This window comes from Palaemon carinicauda, chromosome 31 (assembly GCF_036898095.1).
Source record: "Palaemon carinicauda isolate YSFRI2023 chromosome 31, ASM3689809v2, whole genome shotgun sequence".
NCBI classification, from domain to species: domain Eukaryota; kingdom Metazoa; phylum Arthropoda; class Malacostraca; order Decapoda; family Palaemonidae; genus Palaemon; species Palaemon carinicauda.
In genome coordinates this window covers 13,859,856-13,874,559 of record NC_090755.1, presented here as the reverse complement: position 1 = coordinate 13,874,559, position 14,704 = coordinate 13,859,856, and the positions used below count along the sequence as shown (strand labels likewise).

General features: G+C 42.6%; 1 protein-coding gene across 31 annotated transcripts in view; it reads left to right on the top strand.

The window, feature by feature from the left end:
- LOC137624310 (UPF0764 protein C16orf89 homolog) overlaps positions 1-14,704 on the top strand; it is a 173,740-nt gene that overhangs the window by 54,674 nt on the left and 104,362 nt on the right. Inside the window, exons 6-7 of one of the 31 annotated variants that reach the window (XM_068354969.1) lie at positions 13,400-13,558; positions 13,713-14,399. The exons of 28 other annotated variants lie outside the window; for them this stretch is intronic. In XM_068354969.1, coding sequence (XP_068211070.1) covers positions 13,400-13,558; positions 13,713-13,781 — 228 coding nt within the window. In that variant the 3' untranslated portion in view covers positions 13,782-14,399. Of the gene's footprint in view, positions 1-925; positions 2,415-10,841; positions 11,565-13,399; positions 13,559-13,712; positions 14,400-14,704 lie in introns of those variants that run through there. 2 more of the 31 variants (XM_068354936.1, XM_068354940.1) reach the window with 2 other exon arrangements.

Sequence of the window (14,704 nt, the reverse complement as noted above, 5' to 3'; positions counted from 1 at the left end):
ATTCCTCTACTGGTTTATTTTAAGGGTACCTCCATCCATAGAAAGGCATTCATAAGGAATATTATACAGTAATTTATGTTACAGCACAGTTGGAGGCTGATACCAGGAGTTCATTTACCTTCTCCAAGATGCCAGACGTAAGGATCAAGGAGAAATAAAAAATGTCCCGTTTTGTTTAAGCTGAGAATTTTTTATACTATATTGCTCTTGTACTTAGTGGGAAAGGGGAGTGTTTCAAGCATCTCGTACTTTATATCAAATTAGAAAAGATATTAATGGCTGTCTGAATGTGAATGGTAGTGACACACTTAAATGAATAATTAATGAAAGTGTTTTTGCAATTGGTAAGGTAAGAAAGGAAATATATTCGATTATTTACACTGATGCTTTGTGTGGGTTGAGGTAAGGGATGTGAATTGCATTTGTCAACAATGTTTTTCAATTGAAAAAATACAAATGTCTTAATTCAGGGATTTTGGTCTTGAAATTGAGTATAGGAAGAGTGAAACTGTACCAATGATGAAAGACTACTAAACCAGAAGTGGAGGTTGCAAATGGTGTGAGAAAATTTTTGAAATGCTTGTCGAGAATGAATAATGAAAGACCCTAAAGGAGTTGCATTATAAAAGGAACACGATTGATTGAAGGTAAAGTTTCCAAGACTGGTGAAAAATGCCGGTGTTAAGGAAAAGACATTTCTAAAACGTATTAGTTATCGTCATGCATTTTTTAACAATATCGCGACTTCAGTTACCTATTATTAATATTCTAACCCTTGCTGTTTTTTTAGTGTATTTCACCTAGAATTCATCCTTTTCTATTTCTAGATGAGATTTTAGCCATTTTCTTTGCTAGTATTAAATTGAATAAGAGGTACATTTAAACAAGTGAAGTGAGTTTTAGTAAATGTGAACCTCCCCTACAGATGGAGCCGAGCTATGAGGGAGGGGAAAGCTCGAGAAACCCGTCAGACGTCGGCCAATCCTCCAGCAAGGTGCGACAGTGCGCTTACTGCAGTTACAGTACAGTAGACTCGTACAATTTCAGGAGACACATAAGGATACATACCGGCGAGAGACCTTTCCCGTGCAGCTACTGCTCGTACAGAGCGTCCACGAAAATCATTTTGCAGCAGCACCTGAACATTCATACCGGCGAGAAGCCTTACGCTTGTCCCTTCTGCACGTACAGAACCTCACGGCAGAATGCCTTGACCATTCACATCAGAAAACATACGGGAGAAAAGCCTTATGCATGCCCTTATTGCTTTTATCGCGCTGCACAGAGCACTGCTCTGCGAGTACATTTGCGAAAGCATCTCTTAGCTAATCAAGTGTAGGAGAGTAACTGTAATCCCATGATTGTTAAGTTTCATTTATGTTCTGGTTTACAAAAATCTCCTTCAAATAAAACAATGAGTAGTACAGTACTAAACAAACATTTCATCATGTATGCCAAGTCTTTTGATGCTGCATTATTCTCAGAAAAAAGGTTAAATTATTTGTGATATGTGAATTAGTAATGTTATACAGTAGTTCTATTCCCTTCAACACTTAAAAGTTTTGATGTTTTAACCCTTTGAATCCCACAAGACATACAACGTACTCTACGTCTGCGAATTGTTTCCTCTCAAGCCCTATATTACGGACCTTACGTCTAGTAAGTTTCTTCTAGTTTTTGCTCTTGACATTTTTATCAAAAACGTAAAAACATATATCAATGTAACGGGAGTTAGGTCTGCTGAATAATTCTTTAGCTCCTAGGATTGATAAATGTATATATGTAGGTGGCTGGTTTTGAAGGATCAATTGTACATGTGCTTAGATTTTAGTTTAGTTATATAGTATTGTAATGTATAGAACTACTTATATATGTTGTAGCCCAGTGTCTGAGCTCAGTGTAGGCTATTGGTCCACCACTTGAAAAGTAGAAAAGAAGTAAATGCATTGACATTGTCTCATGACTCAGTTGTAAGCGTTTGTGAATGTTTGTTGAAACGGTAGAGCACTTATATTCTGTACGTGTCTCCAATCAGAGGAATAGCAACAGGTACAGTACATGTGGTTTAGTTTGTCATTCCATTTATTTTTATTTTCCTAATGATGGTTTTGCTTAGAGGTTTTTATATTAGTATTTTTTCGTACCGTTCCAAAGTTATATGTACTGTACAATATAATTATTCATAGATATGTGTATACACAATTATACTGTTCATAGTGTTACCTCTCTGTATAGCAAGCTTACTCTTTGAAAGAGAAGAGCTTGAGAAACTACGGGTTACTTTCAAGACATTGTCGTAGTGGGGACGAGTGTTTTGCTCTTCAGCAGAAAATTAATTCTGATCTTGATTAATATTATTACTTTCAACAACTTTTAGTTCCCTTCCAAATTCATTGTTAAACTGTATTTATTCTATAGGGGAAAGATTAGTCTAAATATTTATATAATTATAAGGTTTACATTCCCTAACCTAATAAAATTATAAAAAAAAAAAAAAATTGAATTTTTGCATTTTAACCCCTTGAAGATTAGTATTATAATTCTACTGTGTATTAGATACAGATAGATAACTGTCATTTATCTCTCAAATATTCTTCTGAGGGCTTTGTTCTCAAATCTACAAAATCTGTTGGATACTGTGAGGAGAGATCACTTGAGTGCCATATGTGGATGACATCATGGTGAGGGGTAGATGTAGATGGTTTGGGTAAGCTTTTGGCACTCCCCTGAGAGATTAGTTAAAAAAACTTTCAACTGTGCTCCACAACACACTAGAAGAGTTGAAAGACCCAGGCCTACATGGCTGAGGACTATGAAGTGTAAAGTAGGAGCTCATGAATGGAAATTTTCAATATTAATCTTACCCGTTGATCATGTAGCTGCAGCTCTGCTGCCCGACAGAAAAAACCTACAGGCGGAATACGCCAGCGATCGCTATACAGGTGGGGGTGTACATCAACAGCGCCATCTGTCGAGTAGGTACTCAAGTACTTCTTGTCAACACAGAACCAATTTTCTCTCTGTCGTGCCACCGGCAAGACCTACTTAATACGCTGTTGTTTTCTGGAGTTGATTTTCACGTTATTTGGTGAAGTATTCTCTCTAGTTATTAGCTTTCGCTGTGCAGAAGTTATCCTCAATACTTTCTCACTTTCATTGATTAGATTTTGGATTATTTGTTGACGACTTGGATAGATTTTGGATTTCCCCCCTTTGACTAATTCAAGATGTCTGACCCTACTCAAGTCCCCAAGTACAGGAAGTGTAGCGCTAGGGACTGTTCTAGGCGTCTTCCGAAGGCCTCTATCGATCCGCACACCGTTTGTTCCAATTGTAGGGGTAAAGCCTGTCAATTGGAAGATCGATGTGAGGAATGCGCTGGGCTTTCGGAATTCGATTTTCAAGAATTCCTTAAGTATGCACGTAGGCTAGAGAAGGATAGGATCAGGAGGAGTTCGTCTCGCTCTATTGATTTTTCCTCTCCCCATGCCCCACAACCTAATCCTTCCCCTGTAGTGGTCACACCCGACCCTCCTACTAGCTCTCATCAACCTTCGATGGCGGATATGATGCGTGCCATTCAGGCTCTTGGTGAGAGAGTTGAGTAATTAGCGAATGACCGCAATCAACTCATGGCTGACGTCAGGGAGTTGAAAGGTAAAAGTGCAGTGGGAAGTGAAGTGAGTGTCAGTGCAGTGAAAAGTGTCAGTGTTACGCATGAGGGTGCGTCTGTTCGTGCCTGTCGTCCTCCCAGTCCGGGACCTCTTGCAAGCTCCCAAGCCCAGGGGAGAAGCAATGTCGTACGACCAAAGGGTTCGACAGGCCTTGATCAGCGGACAGACGTTCCCTCCGTGGTTGAGGACGTATCTTGCCGAGATCGTCCCACCCACAAACAGACGAGTGAGCCCATTCATTCCTCGTCTGCGGAAGAGGTTTCTCGACAGAAACGCTGGACCAAGGTCTCACGACCTCTCAAGCGCAAGGTCCCTTCCGAGCGAGTCCAACGGCCCAGGTGTAGCCACTGGGTCAGTTCGGACTCGCCGCAGTCCTCCGAAGACTGCACACCTCCCAAGAGAGGTAGAGTGGTTCCGCAGCAGGCAATCACTCCGTCTGTTGCCGCACCAGCCGCTGTAGACCCTAAGTGGTCTTTGCTGCAGTCTATGCAGACTCAGCTAGCTTCCTTCATGCAGGAGTATCGTGCTGAGAAGGTTGACGCTGCACCCGTTAGCCTACAACCTGCCACGGTTGTGCGCCCAGCTGACACTGCGGCTGCCTGCTCCCACACTCCGGCTGTGAGAGCTCCACCACCTATGCGCAGTCGACCCTGCCAGACGCATGTTGACGTTAGCCGACGTGCGGCACCCTCCGTTGACGTGCGTGAGCTACCGCATCAGCAGGAAGGTGGAGTCAAGCTGCCGTGTTTTGACGCGGTGCGTCAGTCTCCGCAACCCACGGTGGTCCCCACCACGCACCACCACTCCGCTTTGGTTGTTGCCAGCTCTCAGACTGACCAACAGCGGCATGACGTTGGATCCAGTGCAGCTACGCATGCACCCGTGCTTCCGGATTCAGCTGTTCAGCTTTTATCTCCTCCTTTGCCGCTTCCTCCTCAGCATTCGGATGAAGGAATCTCTGATGACGACGAAGCTGCGCATTTGGACGACCAACACTCCGACATAGATGAACCCAAGACTACGCCTCCCTCCTTAGACTTTAGGAAAGTCCTTGCCCTGTTTAAGGAGTTGTATCCGGACCAGTTTGTGTCTGCAGCTCCACGCTCACCTCCCTCTGAGTTCGCTTTAGGCATGCAGTCAGCAGCTCCAGCCTTTACGAAGCTCGTACTCGCTCGCTCGTCCAAGAGAGCTTTAAGGATACTGGGAGAGTGGTTGCAGGCCAAGAAGCAACTTGGGAAGACATCCTTCATGTTTCCCCCGGCCAAGCTTGCTTCCAGATCTAGCGTCTGGTATGCCACGGGAGAGGTTCTCGGCTTGGGAGTTCCTGCCTCTGCCCAGGGCGACTTCTCAAGTCTGGTAGACTCTCCCCGCAGACTGGCTATGAGACGCTCCAAGATTTGCTGGACTTCTTCGGACATGGACCATCTTTTGAAGGGAGTTTTCCGTGCGTTCGAGATCTTTAACTTCCTGGACTGGTGTTTGGGAGCGTTGAGCAGGAAGACCTCCCCTTCGGATAAGGATTCTGCCATGCTCATCATGTCCTGCATGGACAAAGCCATACGGGATGGGTCTGGCGAGCTTGCGGCTTCTTTCGTGTCTGGAGTTCTCAAGAAGCGGGATCACCTTTGCTCCTTCTTGTCGGCGGGAGTCACCCCATGTCAGAAGTCAGAACTGATGTTTGCTCCGCTATCGAAGTGTCTCTTTCCTGAAGAGTTGATCAAGGGGATTGCGGTCTCGTTGATCCAGAAAGACACTCATGACCTGGTGGCGTCATCCGCACGTAAAGTCACAACTTTACCTTCCGTGCCTAGACCTAGGATGGACACACCAGCGTCTAGGTTCATTCCGCCCTTTCGTGGCAGAACCTCCAGCAGAGGAGGTACTCGTGCCGATAGTCAACGTGGCAACAAGAAGAAGGGTTCCAAGTCCTCAAGAGGCAGATTCTGACTGCCACCTTCTTCAGACAGCAGTGGGAGCCAGGCTCAAGAACTACTGGCAGGCCTGGGAGAACAGGGGTGCAGACGCACAGTCTGTGAAGTTACTCAGAGAGGGGTACAGGATTCCATTCTTGCGCAAGCCCCCTCTAGCAACAACTCCCATCGACCTCTCTCCCAGGTACAGAGAGGAGGACAAGAGGCTAGCTTTACAGCAAGAGGTGTCTCTCTTGCTACAAAAGGGAGCGGTAGTCATAGTCCGGGACCATCAATCCCCGGGCTTCTACAACCGTCTCTTCTTAGTGGCGAAGAAGACAGGAGGGTGGAGACCGGTGCTAGACGTCAGTGCTCTAAATGTCTTTGTCACCAAGCAGACGTTCACCATGGAGACAACGAAGTCGGTTCTAGCATCGGTCAGGAAGGAAGACTGGATGGTCTCGTTAGACCTAAAGGACGCGTACTTTCACGTCCCCATCCACCCAGATTCCCAACCTTTTCTAAGGTTCGTTTTTGGGAAGGTGGTATACCAGTTCCAAGCCCTGTGCTTTGGCCTAAGCACGGCACCTCTAGTGTTTACCAAACTGATGAGGAATATTGCCAAATTCCTGCATTTAGCAGACATCAGAGCCTCCCTCTATTTGGACGACTGGCTTTTAAGAGCTGCGTCAAGTGGTCGCTGTCTGGAGAATCTAAAATGGACTCTGGATCTGACCAAGGAATTGGGTCTCCTGGTCAATATGGAAAAGTCCCAACTCGTCCCATCCCAAACTATAGTATATCTAGGTATGGAGATTCAGAGTCAAGCTTTTCGGGCTTTTCCGTTGGCCCCCAGAATCAGTCAAGCCCAAGAATGCATCCAGAGCATGCTGAAGAAGAACCGATGTTCAGTCAGACAGTGGATGAGTCTGATAGGGACGCTTTCATCTCTGGACCAGTTCATCGCGTTAGAGAGACTCCACCTCCGACCCCTTCAGTATCACCTAGCTGCTCACTGGAGAAAGGACATGACGCTAGAAGCGGTCTCAGTTCCTATCTCCGAGAAGATGAAGTCTGCACTGACTTGGTGGAAGAACAACATTCTTCTCAGGGAAGGTCTGCCACTGGCTGTTCAGACCCCCGACCACCTTCTCTTCTCGGACGCATCGGACACGGGCTGGGGTGCGACACTGGACGGTCGGGAATGCTCGGGCACGTGGAATTCGGATCAAAGAGCACTGCACATCAACTGCAAGGAGCTACTGGCAGTTCATCTGGCCTTGAGAAGCTTCAAGTCCCTCCTTCTAGGCAAGGTGGTGGAGGTGAACTCCGACAACACCACAGCCTTGGCGTACATCTCCAAGCAAGGAGGGACTCATTCGATGACGTTGTTCGAGATCGCAAGGGACCTCCTCACCTGGTCAAGAGATCGAAACATATCTCTAGTAACGAGGTTCATTCAAGGCGACATGAATGTCATGGCAGACCGCCTCAGCCGGAAGGGTCAGATCATCCCAACAGAATGGACCCTTCACAAGAATGTTTGCAACAGACTATGGGCCTTGTGGGGTCAGCCCACCATAGATCTGTTCGCTACCTCGATGACCAAGAGGCTCCCAAATTATTGCTCACCGATTCCGGACCCAGCAGCAGTTCACATAGATGCCTTTCTTCTGGATTGGTCCCATCTAGACCTTTATGCGTTCCCCCCGTTCAAGATTGTCAACAAGGTACTGCAGAAGTTCGCCTCTCACAAAGGGACGAGGTTGACGTTGGTTGCTCCCCTCTGGCCCGCGAGAGAATGGTTCACCGAGGTACTGCAATGGCTAGTAGACGTTCCCAGGACTCTTCCTCTAAGAGTGGACCTTCTGCGTCAGCCGCATGTAAAGAAGGTACACCCAAGCCTCCACGCTCTTCGTCTGACTGCCTTCAGACTATCGAAAGACTCTCAAGAGCTAGAGGCTTTTCGAAGGAGGCAGCCAGAGCGATTGCCAGAGCAAGGAGGACATCCACTCTCAAGGTCTACCAGTCAAAATGGGAAGTCTTCCGAAGCTGGTGCAAGGCGAATTCAGTATCCTCAACCAGTACCTCTGTAACTCAGATAGCTGACTTCCTTTTACACCTAAGGAAGGTAAGATCCCTTTCAGCTCCTACGATCAAAGGTTACAGAAGCATGTTGGCAGCAGTCTTCCGCCACAGAGGCTTAGATCTTTCCAACAACAAAGATCTACAGGACCTCCTTAAGTCTTTTGAGACCTCGAAGGAGCGTCGGTTGGCCACACCAGGTTGGAACTTAGACGTGGTTTTAAGGTTCCTGATGTCAGCAAGGTTCGAACCGCTTCAATCAGCCTCTTTTAAAGATCTCACTTTGAAGACTCTTTTCCTCGTCTGCTTAGCAACAGCTAAAAGAGTCAGTGAGATACACGCCTTCAGCAGGAACATAGGATTTACATCTGAAACGGCTACATGTTCCTTACAGCTTGGTTTTTTAGCCAAAAACGAACTCCCTTCTCGTCCTTGGCCCAAATCGTTCGAGATTCCAAGTCTGTCCAGTTTGGTTGGAAACGAACAAGAGAGAGTCCTATGCCCAGTAAGAGCTCTTAAGTACTATTTAAGACGTACGAAGCATTTACGAGGACAATCAGAAGCTTTATGGTGCTCTATTAAGAAACCTTCTTTACCAATGTCGAAGAACGCAGTGTCTTATTACATCAGACTTTTGATTAGAGAAGCTCATTCTCTTCTGAATGAGGAAGACCATGCTTTGCTGAAGGTAAGGACACATGAAGTTAGAGCTGTCGCAACTTCAGTGGCCTTCAAACAAAACAGATCTCTGCAGAGTGTAATGGATGCAACCTATTGGAGAAGCAAGTCAGTGTTCGCATCATTTTACCTTAAAGATGTCCAGTCTCTTTACGAGAACTGCTACACCCTGGGACCTTTCGTAGCAGCGAGTGCAGTAGTAGGTGAGGGCTCAACCACTACATTCCCATAATCCCATAACCTTTTTTTTAATCTTTCTCTTGAAATGTTTTTATTGTTGTTTTTGGGTTGTACGGAAGGCTAAGAAGCCTTTCGCATCCTGGTTGATTTGGCGGGTGGTCAAATTCTTTTCTTGAGAAGCGCCTAGATTAGAGGTTGTGATGAGGTCCTTTAGTATGGGTTGCAGCCCTTCATACTTCAGCATCTAGGAGTCGCTCAGCATCCTAAGAGGATCGCGAGGCTCAGTAAGGAAGACGTACTTAAAAAGGCAGAGTAATTGTTCAAGTCGACTTCCTTACCAGGTACTTATTAATTTTATGTTTGTTATTTTGAATAACTGCTAAAATGAAATACGGAATACTTAGCTTCTAATGTTAACATGTATGCTGGTCTCCACCCACCCCCCTGGGTGTGAATCAGCTACATGATCAACGGGTAAGATTAATATTGAAAAATGTTATTTTCATTAGTAAAATAAATTTTTGAATATACTTACCCGGTGATCATGAATTAAAGGACCCACCCTTCCTCCCCAATAGAGACCCAGTGGACCGAGGAGAAAATTGGTTCTGTGTTGACAAGAAGTACTTGAGTACCTACTCGACAGATGGCACTGTTGATGTACACCCTCACCTGTATAGCGATCGCTGGCGTATTCCGCCCGTAGGTTTTTTCTGTCGGGCAGCAGAGCTGCAGCTACATGATCACCGGGTAAGTACATTCAAAAATTTATTTTACTAATGAAAATAACATATTAATGATTTGAAAGCTCAATATATAGACGACTGGCGAAATTTAACCGAGGCCCTTAGCGTCAATAGGTGTAGGAGGAGATTAAGATGGTGATGATGATAATGAAGAAAAGGGGAGATTATTCAGCTCAATTAAAGGTTTAAAGGCCGCTCATGAATGGCAGGGACAAGGGACAGTGACATTGCCCAATTGACAATCCCCGAGAGACTGACCTCATTACATATGATCAATGCCCAAGCCCCCTCTCCACCCAAGCTAGGACCAAGGAAGGCCAGGAAATAGCTGCTAATGAGTCAGCAGATAGAGCTATAGGTTCTTCCAAACCCCCTATCCTTAGCCCACAAGGATGGTGAGGTTGCAGCGACCAAAGGAAATTAAATCTCAATCTCCCGTATGACTCCAAGTAGATTTGGGAAGGAATAATACAAATACAGTAGTATACAATGGTGAATCAAGTCACTCGTTAGGGAACCATTAACTTTAAGAACAAGTGTAGGATATATCGAGGTTTCAAACTACATTTGTCTTAATTTGTAGTTCCTGAATAGGAATGGCTTTTGTGACTAAACTGATAATTCATGTCATTTTAGTATTTATTACGTGATAATCGGATAACTTTATTTGTTAGAGAAAAAACTTTTTTTTTTTTTTCAGAAGAAATGTCTCTAAAGACATAATGAAATTGTGAAAAATTTTCAGCTCTTTTAAGACATTCTTTAAAATATCCCCATGACTTTATTATAGCACCTGATTTTCTGATAACTCTACCAAGGTAAAATTTTGTATTTCTTTAAAAAGAAAACTTTAAAAATATATTGTCTTTAAAACTAGAAGTCTCAGGGTTGGGAAGGGGACTTTCCTGTAGCTCTGGGAGAATGGATAGTAATCCCTGGAAGTTTTATTTTGGCATCTTATTTATGGGGGAAGGGGTTGTATGAGTAAATTTCCTTACATAATTGTTAAATTAATACCATAGGTTAACTGTTTATGGTTGAATCTGTAGTTGGTGAATCTGCTCAAAAGGTTAAATTGTGTATTTGTGTATATAAATTCCATAGATATATAGACAGTTGGCCCTCCTTATCCATGGGGATTATGTTTGGAGCCTGTCCACGGATAGGGAATATCACGGGTAATAAGAAATCTTAAACTTATTGGTTGTTAACAATATATGTACAATACCTACTCAACAAATTACTATTCTGTATATGAATTTCTTTTATATTATTTACATTACACTGTTAGTACTGTATTAATATTCTCTCCCTCTCTACCTGCCTAAAATCTTATCCTATACTATACAGGTTTCGTGCCTATTTTTATAACATATACCTAAATGTGTGTACTGTGCATATTCCAATACAGGTATTGCATTGTACTAATAATAATCTAGACGTCACAAAATTGGTCATTAGTGTTAGAGATGGAGGTGATTTCTACTCGAACGTTGTGAAGTAGGGAGTGCAAATATTTTAGGCCAAACTTGTGGAACAGCAAAGTAAGATCCCACCAACCTTTACAGATGAGTCTTCAAAAACCAGCCACCAGTGCATGGACACAAGAGTCAACACCTTACGCAGATGGACAGTGGAGTACCTCCGTCTTCCCAGACCAACAGCAAATGCATCTCCCGAGAAATATGTCATCTCAAAATACATTGGCATCGGATCTTGCTCTGCAAGATGCCCCGGGAGACAGAGAATCATTCCAGTGTAGTTTTTGCGATTATAAATGTGCCCAAAGGTTTAAATTGAAGGCCCATTTATTGAAGCATACAGGTGAGAGACCTTATTCCTGCCCTTACTGCACTTACAGATCAGCAGACAGGACGGCACTTAAGAACCACGTACGCAGACATACCGGAGAAAAACCGTTCCATTGCCCCCATTGTAGTTACAGTGCTGCCAGAAGATCCACCCTAAAGTATCACATATCTACGCACAAGTGAATATCGCCTGTTGCGTCCAGCGTTGTGTTTTTACTGGAAATCCCCTTTGATCATTGTTTTAAATGGGCCAAATTTGTTGGTTGTCATATTGAAAGGCCCCTTTTACTGTTAGTGTTAGTTTGTTGATGATTTTAATAGAATTAAAACTAGAGGTATTTGGTTTAAAATGCCCTTATTGCAGAAGTAAATTTAGGAAAGAAACACTTATGTTTGTAGCTCTTTCCAGATTATTTCGATTTTATCACCATGTGAGTTGTAATAAATTTTTTTTAGCTCAAATGATTACAGTACTGGCAATAAATCTCTATTGTGTATATCACAAGATTTTGGAAAATCACAATTGAAGACTATTGTATATCTTCTGCATTTGTCTCAGTTTGTAAGTTTATGTTTGGCTTGAATAGTGTGTGCAGCTTAAGACTCATTTGTGATAATTGCATTTACAAATAAAGCTTTTAATTTCAATTTGAAATTTTTATAGATCCCACAAAAGATATTCCATGTAGTCTGATAATTCCGTGTCAAAAATTTATATAATAAATCCTGTGTTTGGTGATTACTGCCTATAGAAGCCAGCAGTGTGTCCAAAGTCATTGACACAAATTCATTTTTTAAAACTACTGAATGAATTATTTGGGGAAAAAAATCTGCCTCTGAAGTAAATCTAAAAAGGATATTGATATTACAGTACATTCTGATGTGCATAATAATCTTTCTATGAATCATTGCAAGGATGTACCTGCCAACCTCATAGTCCATTGATTTCCAAGACACCATGCCAGGCACAGAATCAGTACGTGCCTCACAGTCTTAGTCTTTTGTACCAAACACGTGTTGCAAAATGACTTTAGTGTGATCATCAACCCTCAAGTGTTGGCAAGTTAGGGAAGTACTGTATACTTTATACATTACTAGCAAGATATTTACCTCCCATCTGGGTATATTTCCATACTTCCAAGGAGATATTACACTTGTGTTCTCACATGTGTATCTGGTTAACAAAGTCCCTCTTTCATCAAAGTTTATCCGAGATGTTAAATTCCTCGTAGAAGCATCAATACTTGATTGAAAAGCAGCAATTTTATAGAATATACATAGAACATGTTTGTCATGAGAAAATACAGTAATCCTTCACCATTCCATAGATTTTAAATAATAATTTTAGAGTATAACATTATAGCTTACATTCGACATTTGTGCAATCAGTCAAAATGACAAGATCTGGAATACTGTATGTTTGATAAATTTCTTTTCATATCACTTTTTGCTGCAGTCAATTTTTGTCACTGTGCTAATTCTAAAACATTTTATCACTTGTAGGACACTTATTTCAACTCGAGAAATATTCTAGAAACTAAAGCATGTGCTTATTTCTTCCAAGATTATATCCTCATTAACTGAAATTATAAATTGCTGGCGGGAAACTGACCACCAATACAAAATGGAAACAAATCCACCCTTCTGTGGATAACTGGTCATCTTGTAATTCTACAAGTAGGAGAGATAACATCATTTTAACTGGACTGCGTATTGGCCATACACATGCAACCCACAATTATTTAATGAAGAGTGGGGAATGGAGACAGGTCCCTCTTTGTAATACCTGCCAAGTGACAATAGATATCAAACATATTTTAGTCTATTGCCCTGTTTTGAATCTTCTGAGGACACGTTTTCTCCAGGACAAACCTTTAAGAGATATACGGGGGGAAAACTGTGATACCCTGAACTTGAAAAAAATGTATACAGTGTTGGTATATATCATGAGCTTTGAATAATTTTATTAATAAATTTTTTAATCCTTTTCATCCCAACTTATTTTGCATTTACATATTATTTTATGAAAGTTGTGCGATTGGTTTTAGAAGTTAAAATGATACCAAATGTGAGAGTACGGGTTTGGTTGATTCATTTGCATTATACATCGCTGAATGGTCTTTGATGTCCCAGTGATTGGCTTAAGACCTACATTTTATATTCAATTCAATTCTCATAACATGGTTAGTATCTTACCTGTTTGTGGAAGAAGTATTCTTATCTATTTTGAATTCATAATGCAAATTACTTTAGGAATACAGCAGTGTCTTTGGGAGTTATATCGTGCATTTACTGAAACTGACATATATTTACAGGTTGGCATGGCTGCCAAACGAAAATTTAGGGATGAATGGTTGACGTATGTGGAATTCCAGCCGTGGCTGTCCCGGGTTGAGGGTGACGCCACAAAAGCAGTGTGCACCACTTGCATGAAGTTGTTCAGTGCAGAGATAACAACGATCAAGCGCCACAAAGTAAATGACTATAGGCAGGCACAGTTTTATTGGCAAAATCTTTTTTCAACTTGAAATAATTGTCATAAACCTTTCCTTTACTTTGTCCAGTTCCCTGATTGCATAATTTTCAAGAAAACAAAGCTCTGACTTATTGCGTTTTTCTCTACTCAAGGTTACGCAGGTGCACATCACCAGCGAGGCACAGCGGCATCAGAGATCTCTGCAAAATGTGCACCATTGAATAACTGGATGTCGACGAGACTCGTCATTTTAACTTGGCTGTGTTATGATTTTGGGAGACGATTTATTTCTTATTTGTTGTTTTACCTTTAACGACTTTATAAAGGAGACATTTTCTCACTTGAGTGTAAAAGAAAGGTTTGGGGAACCGGAGAACCCTTTTGTAATACAGTACAGTATTATACAAGAGTAGTGTTGGCTACAATACCTCTTTATCTGTGATGGTACATATCTAAGGATATAATCTGTCTGCTGCAGAATATTTTGCCAATTTATTGCATGAAAATGTGAGAAGATTCATTAGTTGTGGCAGCCTGGTAGACAACAATTCCGACTCGCAATTCGTGGGCTAGAAGTTTAGGTCCGCTCGCAGTTTGAAAGTCTGGGTCGGCTCGCTGTTTGAAAGTTTAGGTCTGCTGGCAATTTGAAAGTTTGGGTGGGCTTGCAGTTTGAAAGTTTGGGTCCACTCACAGTTTGAAAGTTTGGGTCTGCTGGCAGTTTGAAAGTTTGGGTGGGCTTGCAGTTTGAAAGTTTGGGTCCACTCACAGTTTGAAAGTTTGGGTCTGCTGGCAGTTTGAAAGTTTGGGTCCACTCACAGTTTGAAAGTTTGGGTCCGCTCACAGTTTGAAAGTTTGGGTCCGCTCACAGTTTGAAAGTTTGGGTCCGCTCACAGTTTGAAAGTTTGGGTCCGCTCACAGTTTGAAAGTTTGGGTCCACTCACAGTTTGAAAGTTTGGGTCTGCTCGCAGTTTGAAAGTTTGGGTCCACTCACAGTTTGAAAGTTTGGGTCCGCTCGCAGTTTGAAAGTTTGGGTCCACTCACAGTTTGAAAGTTTGGGTCCGCTCACAGTTTGAAAGTTTGGGTCCACTCACAGTTTGAAAGTTTGGGTCCGCTCACAGTTTGAAAAAGTTTTCACTAGAATCCA